The sequence below is a fragment of the Oncorhynchus kisutch genome, unplaced genomic scaffold, assembly GCF_002021735.2.
Source record: "Oncorhynchus kisutch isolate 150728-3 unplaced genomic scaffold, Okis_V2 scaffold3971, whole genome shotgun sequence".
NCBI lineage: Eukaryota > Metazoa > Chordata > Actinopteri > Salmoniformes > Salmonidae > Oncorhynchus > Oncorhynchus kisutch.
The window spans coordinates 354,333-373,387 of NW_022265916.1; the positions used below are offsets into that span (position 1 = coordinate 354,333).

Consider the following 19,055-nt stretch of genomic DNA (forward strand, 5'->3'; position numbering starts at 1 on the left):
CCCCGTAGGGTGTAGTCTTCAAGCCCCGTAGGGTGTAGTCTTCTAGCCCCGTATAGTCATGCATTGCAGAAGCACCAAGCCAGACGTTTGATGTTCAGTCAGCCTTGTATAGTCCTGTACGGCAGAAGCACCAGGCCAGAAGTTTGACGTTCAGTCAGCCTTGTATAGTCCTGTACGGCAAGAAGCCCAGAGCCAGCTAGACCGAGGCAGAGCTGCAGGTTAAATATGTGGGATGGCAAATTATCAACACCATCTGACAGCAGAACTCTATATAGTGCACACTCATGCAAAACCATATCCAGACGACCCCCCCCCCCCCCCCCCCACCTCCTACACACACACACACACACACACACACACACACACACACACAGGAATTAGAACACTGTCTAACAGCTGTGAATGTTGGCAGAAAAGGAACTAGAACCACAACATTCAGCATCAAGTTTGAAAATCATCTCTGAAGCTCTCTACATTTATTATAACAACAAGAGAAATTAAAGGGACTTGACTATCCAGGTAACTAGGTGTTGCAAGCTGTCCGTCACTGAAGTGTTGATCCAGTCCAGAGATGCCAGTGTTTGAAAGAGTTGGAGAACTATGAAATGACATCAGTGGGTAATGTAAAACAGAGAACATTAAAACGCAGCCAGACACCTAACCTTGTGGGAGACTTATACAGTCACTGAGTACGAGAGGGAAAGCTATTACCATATAGAACAGAGGGAGGCAGACATGAAATCATCTCTGTAACAAGCATATTTATGGACATATTGGTATTGATCACTATACAGGTAATCATTTATTCATCAGTCCATTCATTAGCCCAATGAAACATTCTTCCTGCTGTTGTCGTTTTGACAGTCAATGAAACAGGAAGTAGCCATCATCAATGCAAAATATGTCATCTACAATACAAAAAAACATATGGACCATCAGCAGTGGCGTGAATAACAATAACCTCCACATTAAGTGGCACACTCCCATACAACCAACCCACTTATACACGTTAAGACCTGGAACAGCGGCCGTGGACGTCTGCAGAGTAGGCCTACATCATAACCACAGTGTAACAGCGCCCTCTAGCAGCCATTACCATAACTAAAGACATCAAGGTTCATTCTACAGAGGCTGTTCCAAGTTCAGATGGATTACTTAAATCGGTATCCCAAATGGCAGTCTATTTCCTCTATAGTGCACTGGGCTCTGGTCAAAAGTAGTGCACTACATAGGGAATAGGGCACTGGGCTCTGGTCAATATAGTATTCCACTATATCCAGAACCCCCCCTTCAGTCAGTCACTAGTCTGTATCCAGAACCCCCCCCTTCAGTCAGTCACTAGTCTGTATCCAGAACCCCCCCTTCAGTCAGTCACTAGTCTGTATCCAGAACCCCCCCCTTCAGTCAGTCACTAGTCTGTATCCAGAACCCCCCCTTCAGTCAGTCACTGGTCTGTATCCAGAACCCCCCTTTCAGTCAGTCACTAGTCTGTATCCAGAACCCCCCCTTCAGTCAGTCACTAGTCTGTATCCAGAACCCCCCCTTCAGTCAGTCACTAGTCTGTATCCAGAACCCCCCTTTCAGTCAGTCACTAGTCTGTATCCAGAACCCCCCCTTCAGTCAGTCACTAGTCTGTATCCAGAACCCCCCTTTCAGTCAGTCACTAGTCTGTATCCAGAACCCCCCCTTCAGTCAGTCACTAGTCTGTATCCAGAACCCCCCCTTCAGTCAGTCACTAGTCTGTATCCAGAACCCCCCCTTCAGTCAGTCACTAGTCTGTATCCAGAACCCCCCCCTTCAGTCAGTCACTAGTCTGTATCCAGAACCCCCCCATTCAGTCAGTCACTAGTCTGTATCCAGAACCCCCCCTTCAGTCAGTCACTAGTCTGTATCCAGAACCCCTCCTTCAGTCAGTCACTAGTCTGTATCCAGAACCCCCCATTCAGTCAGTCACTAGTCTGTATCCAGAACCCCCCATTCAGTCAGTCACTAGTCTGTATCCAGAACCCCCCATTCAGTCAATCACTAGTCTGTATCCAGAACCCCCCATTCAGTCAGTCACTAGTCTGTATCCAGAACCCCTCCTTCAGTCAGTCACTAGTCTGTATCCAGAACCCATCCATTCAGTCAGTCACTAGTCTGTATCCAGAACCCACCCATTCAGTCAGTCACTAGTCTGTATCCAGAACCCCCCATTCAGTCAGTCACTAGTCTGTATCCAGAAGGTGGGGTTTAGGATGGGGGAGGTTGCAGGTGGATTAAAGTTTCCTGTTCACATAGAACAGAACAGGGAACAAAGGGAATGGGCGTGGCCTGGCAGTCCTGACACAGAGGTCACATTTCAGACTACTCAATAGGTGATCAGGTGGTGACCCCTGACCCCTCTCAGGTGAGGATCCTGATGCCGCAGCAGGTTCTGAGCTGCTCCAGGAAGATGAACGTGAGGACCGTGTGAGGGATGAGACGGATCCCTGCTGGAACCAGACCCTAAAGAGGAGAGAGACCAGAAGTTTACCAGTCTGTATGGCAGGTGGAATTAAAGTGGTGTTTTTTCAAGCTGAGCATTGTGTTTAATGTAGAGACCAGCTCTCCTCCTAGAGAGCGACTGGGTGTTATAAGGGCTTTGTCTCCAGTCTTTGCTGTGACACTCCTGATTCAGGTCAGTCAATGTCATAAACCCCACCACAGACTGTACGATTGCAGCCGTTTCATACAAAAATGTTCACGTCGTGGGCAAATTCTTCGGCAGTAAACGATTGTCGGATGTCTTGGCTCGTTCAGCGTGACAGTGTCTAGGTCTGCTGATTCAGTACCACTAGGTCTTGGCTCGTTCAGCGTGACAGGGTCTAGGTCTGCTGACTCAGTACCACTAGGTCTTGGCTCGTTCAGTGTGACGGGGTCTAGGTCTGCTGATTCAGTACCACTAGGTCTTGGCTCGTTCAGTGTGACGGGGTCTAGGTCTGCTGATTCAGTACCACTAGGTCTTGGCTCGTTCAGTGTGACGGGGTCTAGGTCTGCTGATTCAGTACCACTAGGTCTTGGCTCGTTCAGTGTGACAGGGTCTAGGTCTGCTGATTCAGTACCACTAGGTCTTGGCTCGTTCAGTGTGACAGGGTCTAGGTCTGCTGATTCAGTACCACTAGGTCTTGGCTCGTTCAGCGTGACAGGGTCTAGGTCTGCTGATTCAGTACCACTAGGTCTTGGCTCGTTCAGTGTGACAGGGTCTAGGTCTGCTGATTCAGTACCACTAGGCCTGGGCTCGTTCAGTGTGACAGGGTCTAGGTCTGCTGATTCAGTACCACTAGGTCTTGGCTCGTTCAGTGTGACAGGGTCTAGGTCTGCTGATTCAGTACCACTAGGCCTGGGCTCGTTCAGTGTGACAGGGTCTAGGTCTGCTGATTCAGTACCACTAGGTCTTGGCTCGTTCAGTGTGACAGGGTCTAGGTCTGCTGATTCAGTACCACTAGGTCTTGGCTCGTTCAGCGTGACAGGGTCTAGGTCTGCTGATTCAGTACCACTAGGTCTTGGCTCGTTCAGTGTGACAGGGTCTAGGTCTGCTGATTCAGTACCACTAGGTCTTGGCTCGTTCAGTGTGACAGGGTCTAGGTCTGCTGATTCAGTACCACTAGGTCTTGGCTCGTTCAGTGTGACAGGGTCTAGGTCTGCTGATTCAGTACCACTAGGTCTTGGCTCGTTCAGTGTGACAGGGTCTAGGTCTGCTGATTCAGTACCACTAGGTCTTGGCTCATTCAGTGTGACAGGGTCTAGGTCTGCTGATTCAGTACCACTAGGTCTTGGCTCGTTCAGTGTGACAGGGTCTAGGTCTGCTGATTCAGTACCACTAGGTCTTGGCTCGTTCAGTGTGACAGGGTCTAGGTCTGCTGATTCAGTACCACTAGGTGCGGTCGTAGGTGCCGACAAAGTTCTTTATTGTGCAGTGTGGCTGGTGTTACGAGCCAATCCCGGTGACTGACCAATAGGAACGCGGCCGGCACATGAGTAGGCCCACAACAATATGATTATTGTGAATAGTCAGATGAATATAATAGTTTGATTTAAACGTTTACATGCTTTGTATACTTTCAGTTTGTCCCGAACTCACTTCTCTCGAAGCTAACGCAAATAATCTACCAAAAAAACACCAATTCCTATGATTTACAGTGTTCAATAATGAGAACAATATTTATTGTAAACAAATGTTTCATTTTGTCGTTGTAACAAGCTTGGCAGCAACATTAAAATCTTTGTGGAAATCGGTTGCAGCTCAAGTCGACTACAAATCCCACAATGCAATGCTCTCTCTCTCTGGGCTGGCTAGGTAGCTAGCTATGTAGCTACACACACAATAATAACAAAGTCAATATCAGCACGTGAAGTCGCTAGTTCGCTGTAATATCGGCCGATTTAAAAAACGGACCACTTTGAAGTCAAGTTGTGGTGAAAATAGTTATTTTACCCACTGAGAGAAGACACCAAACTGACAGGAGTTTCCTGATTTGTATATTATCCCCTTTTACACTCCAGGTGGCAAGCAGAACCAGGTGTTCAATTAACAAAAACAACATCCTGCAGGAGGATGGCTCTCAAGGAGAAAGGGTTGAACACCGCTGGTTTAAGGCCATGTCAACTACGCTACTTTATTGTCAATGATATTAAACAACAGTTACCTTGTAGAAGGCATTGGGCCCCAGTTTAGCTGTATCTCTCACACAGTGTAGCAGGCCCTGGAACAGAAGAAACACAATCCAAGACAACAAAAGACGCTTCTTAATGCAGCTCATGGTTGATGGTTGAAAACAACCCATTCCTAACTCCCTCCATCCCTCATTTACCTTCCCTCCCTCCCAATCCTGCCGGCCGTCATTTACCCTCCATCTCTCATTTACCCTCCGGCCCTCATTTGCCCTCATTTACCCTCCGGCACTCATTTACCCTCTGGCCCTCATTTACCCTCTGGCCCTCATTTACCCTCTGGCCCTCATTTACCCTCCGGACCTCATTTACCCCCGTCCCTCATGTACCCTCATTTACCCCCCGTCCCTCATTTGACCTCCGTCCCTCATTTGACCTTATTTGCCCTCCGGCCCTCATTTGCCCTCCGGCCCTCATTTGCCCTCCGGCCCTCATTTGCCCTCCGGCCCTCATTTGCCCTCCGGCCCTCATTTGCCCTCCGGCCCTCATTTGCCCTCCGGCCCTCATTTGCCCTCCGGCCCTCATTTGCCCTCCGGCCCTCCCTCCCTGACCATCAACAACAGAACTGTCAGAGCAATGAGGAGCAGCAGCCTGACAGATAAAGCCTCCATGGACTTGACGACATCAGAACAGCAACACAGAGGCCACAGGTGGGGAAGGGTTAGATTTACTGAGGTAAAAAAAAAAGAGTCATACCAGTTCACAGTGATATCCCTAAACAACATCTACACCGGCATTGTCCTCAGTCCTGGGGAGTCAGAACCCACCGTGAATACACATGTTAACTCTATCCCTGTAGCAACACCCCTGATTCAATGAATCATCTAGCCCTTAACTAGTTGTATCAGGGGTGGGACAGTGTTAGGCTACAGTCCTGCAAATACCTAGGACTGGAACTGACAAGCCTTGATCTACAGTACACACACACACACACACTTACCACATATTCCCCTTTTGAGTTCATCAGCCTGGTCTTCAAGACATCCAGTGGTTGGCACAGGACAGTGGCACAGCCTCCCTACACAGAGAAGCAGAGGGCATTATACACCACTAACCCACGGCTCCTGTCTCCACACCACTAACCCACAGCCCCTGTGTCTCCACACCACTAACCCACAGCTCCTGTTTATCCACACCACTAACCCACAGCTCCTGTTTATCCACACCACTAACCCACAGCTCCTGTTTATCCACACCACTAACCCACAGCTCCTGTCTCTCCACACCACTAACCCACAGCTCCTGTGTCTCCACACCACTAACCCACAGCTCCTGTGTCTCCACACCACTAACCCACAGCTCCTGTGTCTCCACACCACTAACCCACAGCTCCTGTTTATCCACACCACTAACCCACAGCTCCTGTTTATCCACACACCACTAACCCACAGCTCCTGTTTATCCACACACCACTAACCCACAGCTCCAGTTTATCCACACACCACTAACCCACAGCTCCAGTTTATCCACACCACTAACCCACAGCTCCAGTTTATCCACACCACTAACCCACAGCTCCAGTTTATCCACACCACTAACCCACAGCTCCAGTTTATCCACACCACTAACCCACAGCTCCAGTTTATCCACACCACTAACCCACAGCTCCTGTTTATCCACACCACTAACCCACAGCTCCTGTTTATCCACACCACTAACCCACAGCTCCTGTTTATCCACACACCACTAACCCACAGCTCCTGTTTATCCACACACCACTAACCCACAGCTCCTGTTTATCCACACACCACTAACCCACAGCTCCTGTTTATCCACACACCACTAACCCACAGCTCCTGTTTATCCACACACCACTAACCCACAGCTCCTGTTTATCCACACACCACTAACCCACAGCTCCTGTTTATCCACACACCACTAACCCACAGCTCCTGTTTATCCACACACCACTAACCCACAGCTCCTGTTTATCCACACCACTAACCCACAGCTCCTGTTTATCCACACCACTAACCCACAGCTCCTGTCTCCACACCACTAACCCACAGCTCCTGTCTCCACACCACTAACCCACAGCTCCTGTCTCCACACCACTAACCCACAGCTCCTGTCTCCACACCACTAACCCACAGCCCCTGTCTCGTTGCCTTTCTAATGTGTAGACTGGACACTCACTGCGATGAGGCTGGCCAGGAAGTGAGTTAGAATGTTGTCTTGCATGGCTCCAGTCCCCAGAACCAGCTGCTTGGCCTGATCATAACAGGCCAGCTACAGAGAAATAAAATAGAAGTTATATCTAGTTGATACATTTTGGATGAAGACACACACGTTTACACCCCCCCCACAGACACAAACCCACCATAGGCCCTTACCTGTCCAACAGTGACCAGTGCTCCTCTAGAAGATGCCATTGTGGCTCCAGAGAACAGCTTCTTCATTCCCTCTATGGAGAAATACTGTGTCATGAGTGCAACTGCGTCCCTTCGAATCGTCCAGTGACTTCAACCTCGCCCTGATCCCAACGATCCATCATCAATCAACCCTTACTTACCCTCTTTCCATACCCGGAACAGTCCATCTAGTGCATGAGCATAACTGGAAGAGATGGAGAAAAACACCACTTATGAAGGTCAACATCTCTCCAAAGATGATCCTTAACAGTGTTATGTAGGTTATCATATTATTTTACTATACTTAACTCACATACTCACTTTCTCCTGAGTTCTAGTGGTACTTTAACGTCATTCTGCATTCTGGATCGGGGGGGAAATGTGGGGAGTATGAATGTTTTGCCCTGTACATTTGTTTACTGAGCTGAAAGGACGGGCAACTCCAGTCCTCTGGGGCCTGATTGGTGTCATATTTTGTCCCCAGCTAACACACCTGACTCCAATAATCAACTAGTCATGATCTTCAGTTTAGAACGCAATCAGTTTAATCAGCTGTGTTTGCTAAGGATGATGGGGAACAGTGTGAAACCACTCCAGTCTCCCTGAGGGCTGTTGTCCAGTCCTGATCTATTGAATGGTTGAGTAAAACAATACAGAGCCTTGTAAAAGTATTCACCACCCAGAGGTGTTGTTCCTATTTTGTTGAATTACAACCTGTAATGTAAATGGATTTTTATTTGGGTTTCATGTAAATGGACAAACACAAAATAGTCCAAATTGGTGAAGTGAAATTTAAAAAAGTACTTGTTTAAAAAAAAAAAAATGATCTGGTGCCACCAATTACCTTCAGAAGTCACACAATTAGTTACTTAAAGTCCACCTGTGTGCAATCTAAGTGTCACATGATCTGTCACATGATCTCAGTATATATACCCCTGTTCTGAAAGGCCCCAGAGTCTGTAACACCACTAAACAAGGCACACCACTAAGCAAGCGGCACCATGAAGACCAAGGAGCTCTCCAAACAGGTCAGGGACAACGTTGTGGAGAAGTACAGATCAAGGTTGGGTTAGAAAAAAATATCTGAAAATTGGAACATATTATTATTAACAAATGGAAAGAATATGGCACCACAACAAACCTACCAAAACTCACGGACCAGGCAAGGAGGGCTTTAATCAGAGGGGCAACAAAGAGACCAAAGATAACCCTGAAGGAGCTGCAAACGTCCACAGCGGAGATTGGAGTATCTGTCCATAGCACCACTAAGCCGTACACTCCACACAGCTGGGCTTTACGGAAGAGTGGCCAGAAAAAAGCCATTGCTTAAAATAAAAAATAAGCAAACATATGGTGTTCCCCAAAGGGCATGTGGGAGACTCCCCAAACATATGGTGTTCGCCAAAGGGCATGTGGGAGACTCCCCAAACATATGGTGTTCCCCAAAGGGCATGTGGGAGACTCCCCAAACATATGGTGTTCACCAAAGGGCATGTGGGAGACTCCCCAAACATATGGTGTTCCCCAAAGGGCATGTGGGAGACTCCCCAAACATATGGTGTTCGCCAAAGGGCATGTGGGAGACTCCCCAAACATATGGTGTTCGCCAAAGGGCATGTGGGAGACTCCCCAAACATTTGGTGTTCGCCAAAGGGCATGTGGGAGACTCCCCAAACTTATGGTGTTCGCCAAAGGGCATGTGGGAGACTCCCCAAACATATGGTGTTCGCCAAAGGGCATGTGGGAGACTCCCCAAACATATGGTGTTCGCCAAAGGGCATGTGGGAGACTCCCCAAACATATGGTGTTCGCCAAAGGGCATGTGGGAGACTCCCCAAACATATGGTGTTCGCCAAAGGGCATGTGGGAGACTCCTCAAACATATGGTGTTCGCCAAAGGGCATGTGGGAGACTCCCCAAACATATGGTGTTCGCCAAAGGGCATGTGGGAGACTCCCCAAACATATGGTGTTCCCCAAAGGGCATGTGGGAGACTCCCCAAACATGTGGTGTTCGCCAAAGGGCATGTGGGAGACTCCCCAAACATTTGGTGTTCGCCAAAGGGCATGGGGGAGACTCCCCAAACATTTGGTGTTCGCCAAAGGGCATGTGGGAGACTCCCCAAACATTTGGTGTTCGCCAAAGGGCATGTGGGAGACTCCCCAAACATATGGTGTTCGCCAAAGGGCATGTGGGAGACTCCCCAAACATATGGTGTTCGCCAAAGGGCATGTGGGAGACTCCCCAAACATATGGTGTTCGCCAAAGGGCATGTGGGAGACTCCCCAAACATATGGTGTTCGCCAAAGGGCATGTGGGAGACTCCCCAAACATATGGTGTTCGCCAAAGGGCATGTGGGAGACTCCCCAAACATATGGTGTTCGCCAAAGGGCATGTGGGAGACTCCCCAAACATATGGTGTTCGCCAAAGGGCATGTGGGAGACTCCCTAAACATATGGTGTTCGCCAAAGGGCATGTGGGAGACTCCCCAAACATATGGTGTTCGCCAAAGGGCATGTGGGAGACTCCCCAAACATATGGTGTTCGCCAAAGGGCATGTGGGAGACTCCCCAAACATATGGTGTTCGCCAAAGGGCATGTGGGAGACTCCCCAAACATATGGTGTTCGCCAAAGGGCATGTGGGAGACTCCCCAAACATATGGTGTTCGCCAAAGGGCATGGGGGAGACTCCCCAAACATATGGTGTTCGCCAAAGGGCATGGGGGAGACTCCCCAAACATATGGTGTTCGCCAAAGGGCATGTGGGAGACTCCCCAAACATATGGTGTTCGCCAAAGGGCATGTGGGAGACTCCCCAAACATATGGTGTTCGCCAAAGGGCATGTGGGAGACTCCCCAAACATATGGTGTTCGCCAAAGGGCATGTGGGAGACTCCCCAAACATATGGTGTTCGCCAAAGGGCATGTGGGAGACTCCCCAAACATATGGTGTTCGCCAAAGGGCATGGGGGAGACTCCCCAAACATATGGTGTTCGCCAAAGGGCATGGGGGAGACTCCCCAAACATATGGTGTTCGCCAAAGGGCATGTGGGAGACTCCCCAAACATATGGTGTTCGCCAAAGGGCATGTGGGAGACTCCCCAAACATATGGTGTTCGCCAAAGGGCATGTGGGAGACTCCCCAAACATATGGTGTTCGCCAAAGGGCATGTGGGAGACTCCCCAAATATATGGTGTTCGCCAAAGGGCATGTGGGAGACTCCCCAAACATATGGTGTTCACCAAAGGGCATGTGGGAGACTCCCCAAATATATGGTGTTCGCCAAAGGGCATGTGGGAGACTCCCCAAATATATGGTGTTCGCCAAAGGGCATGTGGGAGACTCCCCAAACATATGGTGTTCCCCAAAGGGCATGTGGGAGACTCCCCAAATATATGGTGTTCGCCAAAGGGCATGTGGGAGACTCCCCAAACATATGGTGTTCGCCAAAGGGCATGTGGGAGACTCCCCAAACATATGGTGTTCGCCAAAGGGCATGTGGGAGACTCCCCAAACATATGGTGTTCGCCAAAGGGCATGTGGGAGACTCCCCAAACACATGGAAGAAGGTACTCTGGATAGATGAGACTAAAATTTAGATTTTTGGCCATCAAGGAAAACGCTATGTCTGGCGCAAACCCCCCATCACCCCAGGAACATCATCCCCACAGTGAAGCATGGTGGTGGCAGGATCATGCTGTGGGTATGTTTTTCCATCGGCAGGGACTGGGAAACTGGTCAGAATTGAATGACAGGTAAATTCTTGAGGGAAACCTGTTTCAGTCTTCAAGAGATTTGAGACTGGGACAGAGGTTCACCTTCCAGCAGGCCAATGACCCTAAGCATACTGCTAAAGCAACACTCAAGTGGTTTAAGGGGAAACATTTAGATGTCTTGGAATGGCCGAGTCTGTGGTATGACTTAAAGATTTCTGTACACCAGCGGAACCCATCCAACTTGAAGGAGCTGGAGCAGTTTTGCCTTGAAGAATGAGCAAAACTCCCAGTGGCTAGATGTGCCAAGCTTATAGAAACATACCCCAAGAGACTTGCAGCTGTAATTGCTGCAACACGTGGCTCTACAAAGTATTGACTTTGGGGGGTGAATAGTTATACAACACGTGGCTCTACAAAGTATTGACTTTGGGGGGTGAATAGTTATACAACACGTGGCTCTACAAAGTATTGCCTTTGGGGGGGTGAATAGTTATGCTCAAATTCTGTTTTTTGTCTTATTTCTTGTTTCACAAAAAATATTATGAATCTTCAAAGTGGTAGGTGTGTTGTGTAAATCAAATGATACAACCTCCAAAAAAATATATTTTAATTGCAGGTTGTAAGGCAACAAAATAGGAAAAATGCCAAGGGGGGGAGGGGGGGGTGAATACTTTCACAAGTCACTGTATACTGCATGTCATCACCGACATCTAGTGGACATTATCAACCATGGACAACTGCAATACAATTCTTAAAATATACAATTCAGTCATCTTATTTCTAGATTTGACTCACCTGACATTAACCATGTCTGCTGGGGTCCCAATGAATCCCCCGGCAAATCCTACAGACAGACAGAGACAGACATTAACCATACTGCTGGGGTCCCAATGAATCCCCCGGCAAATCCTACAGACAGACATTAACCATGTCTGCTGGGGTCCCAATGAATCCCCCGGCAAATCCTACAGACAGACAGAGACAGACATTAACCATACTGCTGGGGTCCCAATGAATCCCCCGGCAAATCCTACAGACAGACATTAACCATGTCTGCTGGGGTCCCAATGAATCCCCCGGCAAATCCTACAGACAGACAGAGACAGACATGAACCATGTCTGCTGGGGTCCCAATGAATCCCCCGGCAAATCCTACAGACAGACAGACAGACATGAACCATGTCTGCTGGGGTCCCAATGAATCCCCCGGCAAATCCTACAGACAGACAGACAGACATTAACCATGTCTGCTGGGGTCCCAATGAATCCCCCGGCAAATCCTACAGACAGACAGACAGACATTAACCATGTCTGCTGGGGTCCCAATGAATCCCCCAGCAAATCCTACAGACAGGCAGAGACGGACATTAACCAGATCTGCTGGGGTCCCAATGAATCCCCCGGCAAATCGTACAGACAGACATTAACCATGTCTGCTGGGGTCCCAATGAATCCCCCGGCAAATCCTACAGACAGACAGAGACAGACATTAACCATGTCTGCTGGGGTCCCAATGAATCCCCCGGCAAATCCTACAGACAGACAGATACAGACATTAACCATGTCTGCTGGGGTCCCAATGAATCCCCCGGCAAATCCTACAGACAGACAGACAGATATGAACCATGTCTGCTGGGGTCCCAATGAATCCCCCGGCAAATCCTACAGACAGACAGACAGATATGAACCATACTGCTGGGGTCACTATAAATCCACAGACAAAGGTGAGAGACTTATACACAGTATTGTGGTGACCTGTACAGTGGGGAGGACAGGCTCGCTGTAATGGCTGGAGCGGAATTAGTGGAATGATATCAAACCGTTTTCCAGGTGTTTGATGCCATTCCATTTACTCCGTTCCAGACTTTATTATGAGTCAACCTCCCCTCAGCAGCCTCCTGTGATACGTTCCATCCAGCACGGTTCCAGCAACTATAGTGGATGTGTAATCTTGGCCCAGTTCGGTAGTGTGAAAAGGTGTACGACAGAGCATTACAGAATTAATCATGGTGTCATTAGAGCCAGCTGGGTTTAGGTCTGTGTAGCAACAGATAACCCTGTGGTTAAAACACAGTGTGAAGACAGTGTGTACCTCCAACCAACCCCAGAAGGACCTTCTGGTAGAAGGGCATGGGACCATGGGTCCTGTCCTTCATCTGATCACTCACTGTCTCATAGATGGCGAAGCGGGACAGAGAATACGTCATCTGGGGGGAGGGACAGAAATAATATTTTATTAATTCACCTTTATTTAACCAGGTAGGCTAGTTGAGAACAAGTTCTCATTTACAACTGCGACCTGGGCAAGATAGAGCAAAGCAGTCCGACACAAACAACAACACAGATTTACACATGGAATAAACAAACGTACAGTCAATAACACAATAGAAAAAGTCTATATAAAGGGTGTGCAAATGGCATAAGGAGTTAAGGCAATAAATAGGCCACAGTAAGGAAGTAAATAGAATTTAACAAATTAACACTGGAGTGATAGATGTGCAGATAATGATGTGGAAGTAGAAATACTGGTGTGCAAAATAGCAAAAAAAGTAAATGAAACCCATATGGGGATGTAGTAGGCAGTTGGATGGTCTATTTACAGATGGGCTGTGTACAGCTGCAGCGATCAGTAAGCTGCTCAGATAGCTGATGCTTAAAGTTAGTGAGGGAGATAGAAGTCTCCAACTTCAGGGATTTTTGCAATTCGTTCCAGTCATTGGCAGCAGAGAACTGGAAGGAAAGGCGGCCAAAGCAGGTGTTGGCTTTGGGGATGACCAGTGAGATATACCTGCTGGAGCGCGTGCTACGGGTGGGTGTTGTTATTGGAGCTGAGATAAGGCAGAGCTTTACCTAGCAAAGACTTATAGATGACCTGGAGCCAGTGGGTCTGGCGACGAATATGTAGTGAGGGCCAGCCGACGAGAGCATACAGGTCGCAGTGGTTGGTAATATATGGGGCTTTGGTGACCAAACGGATGGCACTGTGATAGACTACTCAGCAAATTGGATGTAGAGTGTTGGAGTCTATTTTGTAAATGACATCGCCGAAGTCAAGGATCGGTAGGATAGTCAATTTTACGAGGGTATGTTTGGCAGCATGAGTGAAGGAGGCTTTGTTGCGAAGCCGATTCTAGATTTAATTTTGGATTGGAGATGGTTAATATGAGTCTGGAAGGAGCGGTTAGTCTAACCAGACACCTAGGCATTTGTAGTTGTCCACATATTCTAAGTCAGAACCGTCCAGAGTAGTGATGCTAGTCGGGCAGGCGGGTGCGGGCAGCGATCGGTTGGAAAGCATGCATTTAGTTTTACTAGCGTTTAAGAGCAGTTGGAGGCCACGGAAGGAGTGCTGTATGGCATTGAAGCTCGTTTGGAGGTTTGTTAACACAGTGTACAAAGAAGGGCCAGATGTATTCAGAATGGTGTCGCCTGCATAGAAGTGGATCAAGGAATCACCCACAGCAAGAGCGACATCGTTGATATATACAGAGAAAAGAGTCGGCCCGAAAATTTAACCCTGTGGTACCCCCATAGAGACTGCCAGAGGTCCAGACAACAGGCCCTCCGATTTGACACACTGCACTCTCTCTGAGAAGTAGTTGGTGAACCAGGCGAGGCAGTCATTTGAGAAACCAAGGCTGTTGAGTCTGCCGATAAGAATACGGTGATTGACAGAGTCAAAAACCTTGGCCAGGTTGATGAACACGGCGGCACAGTACTGTCTTTTATCGATGGCGGTTATGATATCATTTATTACGTTGAGTGTGGCTGAGGTGCACCCGTGACCAGCTCGGAAACCGGATTGCACAGCGGAGAAGGTACGGTGGGATTCGAAATGGTCAGTGATCTGTTTGTTGACTTGGCGTTTGAAGACTTTAAAAAGGCAGGGCAGGATCGATATAGGTCTGTAACAGTTTGGGTCTAGAGTGTCACCCCCTTTGAAGAGGGGGTTGACCGCGACAGCTTTCCAATCTTTAGAGATCTCGGGTGATACGAAAGAGAGGTTGAACAGACTGGTAATAGGGGATGTAACAATGGCGGCGGATCATTTTAGAAAGAAGGTCAAGATTGTCTAGATTTGTACAGGTCCAGGTTTTGCAGCTCTTTCAGAACATCTGCTATCTGGATTTGGGTGAAGGAGAAGCTGGGGAGGCTTGGGCAAGTAGCTACGGGGGTGCGGAGCTATTGGCCGGGGTAGCCAGGAGGAAAGCACAGCCAGACATAGAGAAATGCTTATTGAAATTCCCGATTATCGTGGATTTATCGGTGGTGACAGTGTTTCCTAGCCTCAGTGCAGTGGGCAGCTGGGAGGAGGAGGTGCTCTTATTCTCCATGGACTTTCCAGTGTCCCAAAACTTTTTGGAGTTAGAGCTACAGGATGCAAATCTGTGTTTGAAAAAGCTAGCCTTTGCTTTCCTAACTGACTGCGTGTATTGGTTCCTGACTTCCCTGAAAAGTTGCAGATCACGGGGACTATTTGATGGTAGTGACACTGACTATTGATCATAGAGACATTAGAACATACAGAATGAGACAAGAAGTGTATTTAACATAACACTCTTGGAGGCGATGGCGGTGTGCGTATCTACCCACCTGTCTGCAGAGGGAGGCGCTGAGGCCACTGTACAGAGCCAGAACACCTTCTCTCTGCACCACACTCATGGTCATTCCCACCATCCTCATCCTCACCTCGTGCTGTGTCTGGAGGTGCACCTGGAGGAGAACAGATATCCAAAAACCAGGAAGAGACACAGTAGAGAGAGGAGTCAATGTCAACCAGGAAGTGACACAGTAGAGAGAGGAGTCAATGTCAACCAGGAAGTGACACAGTAGAGAGAGGAGTCAATGTCAACCAGGAAGAGACACAGTAGAGAGAGGAGTCAATGTCAACCAGGAAGTGACACCGTAGAGAGAGGAGTCAATGTCAACCAGGAAGTGACACAGTAGAGAGAGGAGTCAATGTCAACCAGGAAGTGACACAGTAGAGAGAGGAGTCAATGTCAACCAGGAAGTGACACAGTAGAGAGAGGAGTCAATGTCAACCAGGAAGTGACACAGTAGAGAGAGGAGTCAATGTCAACCAGGAAGTGACACAGTAGAGAGAGGAGTCAATGTCAACCAGGAAGTGACACAGTAGAGAGAGGAGTCAATGTCAACCAGGAAGTGACACAGTAGAGAGAGGAGTCAATGTCAACCAGGAAGTGACACAGTAGAGAGAGGAGTCAATGTCAACCAGGAAGTGACACAGTAGAGAGAGGAGTCAATGTCAACCAGGAAGTGACACAGTAGAGAGAGGAGTCAATGTAAGGTTTTAGTATTACTGTTTAAAAATGAATAAATAGCTACATTGTGATGTTGATAATGCATCAACTGGAAGTCAAAGTTCACACAGAACAACAACAGTCAAAGACCAAGGTCTAAATGTTTACATGACAACCGGTGGACGTGATGATGTCAGAGTCCCAACTCCCACTTTCTCCACTACCGAGATAAGGAACCATCAAGAAGACTCAACACAAATATTACAACCAGTAAAGTGAACTGTATAATTCACGAGTATTAAATATTGGGCTAGTAGGAGAGCCGATGAAGTGAACTATTAGGCCTAATTCCTCGAAACGTCATACCATTGGTACAATTCAGCCCATTTGTTATTTACGGAAGTCCTGAAGGCCAAGGAAGAAGAAAAGAAATGTAGAGACTTAGTATCTAGTCTGAACGACTTAGTATCTAGTCTGAACGACTTAGTATCTAGTCTGAACGACTTAGTATCTAGTCTGAACGACTTAGTATCTAGTCTGAACGACTTAGTATCTAGTCTGAACGACTTAGTATCTAGTCTGAACGACTTAGTATCTAGTCTGAACGACTTAGTATCTAGTCTGAACGACTTAGTATCTAGTCTGAACGACTTAGTATCTAGTCTGAACGACTTAGTATCTAGTCTGAACGACTTAGTATCTCACCCGAACAACTTAGTATCTAGTTTGAACGACTTAGTAAAAAAATATATATAACTAAGTCGTTCAAACCTGCTTCTAAGTCATTTAAATGAGATACTGAGTCAATTGAACCACATACTATTTTGTTCAAATGACTTAATTTGTTATTTTGTCTAATTAGGCCTCATTTGTTATGCAGTGCCAGTTGTCAGTTGTGCTCGTCAGACAGTTGTTGCAGCCATTCATTTACTGATTCCATCCATTCATATGATGATTTATCGACAGTTATTTGATAGCCAATTATTTGATAGCCTAAAGCAGGGCTGCTTTTGGATGCCAGAACATGTAATTGAGCCAACAAAAATCTCACGATTTTACAAATTTTACTTCAGATTGATGTTTACTGACGTTGCTCCAAACGATATGCTTTCGACATCTGGAGGTTGTTCCTAGTGCTCAGCATAGGAGGTTGTGTGTTCAATCCCAGTGGTATATATATATATATATATATATATATATATTTAAATATATATCATGTTTTAACCCTATCCAAAACATTAAATTAACCATTTAGAATGAATGAAGAATGATGCTGAGCAGGAGGAGCAACCCAGGCTGTCAAAAAAACACTTCCTAATGTGATGTTTGGAGAAACGTGGATAAGCGTCAGAATCTGAAGTAGTAAAACTGATAGCTCGTTGGTCCACTTACATGCTCTGGCATTCAAACGCAGCTTTATCAAAAACAGTCAATGAATAATAATATCATTCACCTGTATTTACCCATCCCAAAAAATGAATATGCTTTTTAGCAGCTAAATGTGGCTAACTTAAAGAACTACAAATAACATGATGATCTGGACCAGACTGACGAATCGAGACAAAGGTAAGAATCTCTGGATTAACTGTCTATTGTTAGCAAAATGTTGCAATGAATAAATTGGCTACATTTCTTTAAATGGACAATTATGTGAACTGTCTTGTGCAAGTTTTAAATTGATACAAAACCTGTTAGCAAATGTGTCAGCTAGAGAAGACATGCAGAAACTTGTAGGGATTAGTAGTCTTGCATGAAGTCTACTTTGATGCTAATTAGCATGTTCAAATCTGAGAGTAAATATAGGCGAATATATTGACAAAAGTCACCTTGTCTGAGAGAGAGGTTTACATGGTTATCATAACTTTACGCCAGGGTAAACCTACACGAAACACAGCACTTATTTTAAGTGATTCTAAAATCCCCCGTGGGAAAAAATTCATGGTGGAAAAACTATTTTTGATGTGTATTATGACGCCTCCACTGTGGGGCTCTATAAATGCAGATATTGACTCCGCAAATCAAGCATACTTTAGTGGCAAAGTCAATTGCGCGCTGGGCTTTCGGACAGAATCACTCATTGCATGTTTCATTACAATATCTTACCTTGATCACATCCCCTCTACATATCTTACCTTGATCACATCCCCTCTACATATCTTACCTTGATCACATCCCCTCTATATATCTTACCTTGATCAGATCTAAGGGGTGTGTAATACAGGCGGCAGCACTTGAGGAAAGTCCACCGAAATACCATCGCGACCGGCGTTTCTTCGACATGTTTCCAAGTGTCCTGTTGGTTAATCAAACCAGAGACACCTTGTCTGGGCCGTCTTGTGTTAGCCTATCCAGTGACACCTGTTTGGACTCACACTACCTTGTTTCAACTCCCTAGATAGAGAATTATTGGCATGTGTCAGATAATGTCCAAAACTGGTGACTGGCGATTGGTGGAAAATGTTTCCCGGTTCTTGCACCCTTCTTTCCGCGGCATTTCATACAAAACGCATGGCAAAACGTTGCCAATATTATATATGAAGACTGCTAGCCTGGTTGACGCAACTCACGAGTTTGGTGTTAGCAGGCTGCACCAAAGTCTTTTAAACTAGTATGGACCTACTATGTGACGAACATACATCTAGACCAATGAGGCGATTCGATTAATCTGGCCCGGGTAAACGTGTTTTCCACCGGGAGAAAGTTGATTGCAATTCCTTTTGGAACCTGGCTGAGCCAGTTGCCCTGTTCAAAGCCCACGACTAAATCGGCTCAAAACAAAAAGTGACGTATTTAGCACGTGGAGTTAACAGTATTTGCACATGCAAAAGTGATTGCTTTTGAAAAAACGCTTCATCTGCCTTCCTAAAATTAGAACATATATTTAATGGAAAAGGGATGCATGTTTCTAGATGATGCAAAATGCTGCATTGTGGACATGCTCGAGCTGTGCAGATTATTGCCATAGACCGGTGCCCCGCGGCTCAGCATAATCGAATCCGCCCGGTATCTCGTTTCGCAACAGCTGTGTTG

At 47.0% G+C, this 19,055-nt stretch overlaps 1 protein-coding gene across 2 annotated transcripts; it reads right to left on the reverse strand.

Moving 5' to 3' along the window:
• Positions 1–741: 741 nt before the first annotated feature.
• LOC109887129 (mitochondrial dicarboxylate carrier) lies at positions 742–18,844 on the reverse strand. 2 transcript variants are annotated; one of them, XR_004209455.1, is made up of 12 exons: positions 18,216–18,779; positions 15,358–15,477; positions 12,857–12,971; positions 11,560–11,608; positions 7,365–7,406; positions 7,205–7,248; positions 7,026–7,096; positions 6,829–6,921; positions 5,633–5,710; positions 5,389–5,440; positions 4,668–4,724; positions 742–2,487 (listed from the first exon to the last, which is right to left on the reverse strand). XR_004209455.1 is itself a non-coding variant. In XM_031821409.1 (11 exons), the coding sequence occupies exons 1-11, from the start codon at positions 18,303–18,305 to the stop codon at positions 2,386–2,388; spliced, it is 861 nt and encodes a 286-aa protein (XP_031677269.1). In that variant the 5' UTR covers positions 18,306–18,844; the 3' UTR covers positions 742–2,385. The 2 variants fall into 2 exon arrangements, 1 of the variants encoding a protein (XP_031677269.1); XM_031821409.1 differs by lacking the exon at positions 5,389–5,440 and having other exon boundaries at positions 18,216–18,844.
• Between the last annotated feature and the right edge of the window lie 211 nt (positions 18,845–19,055).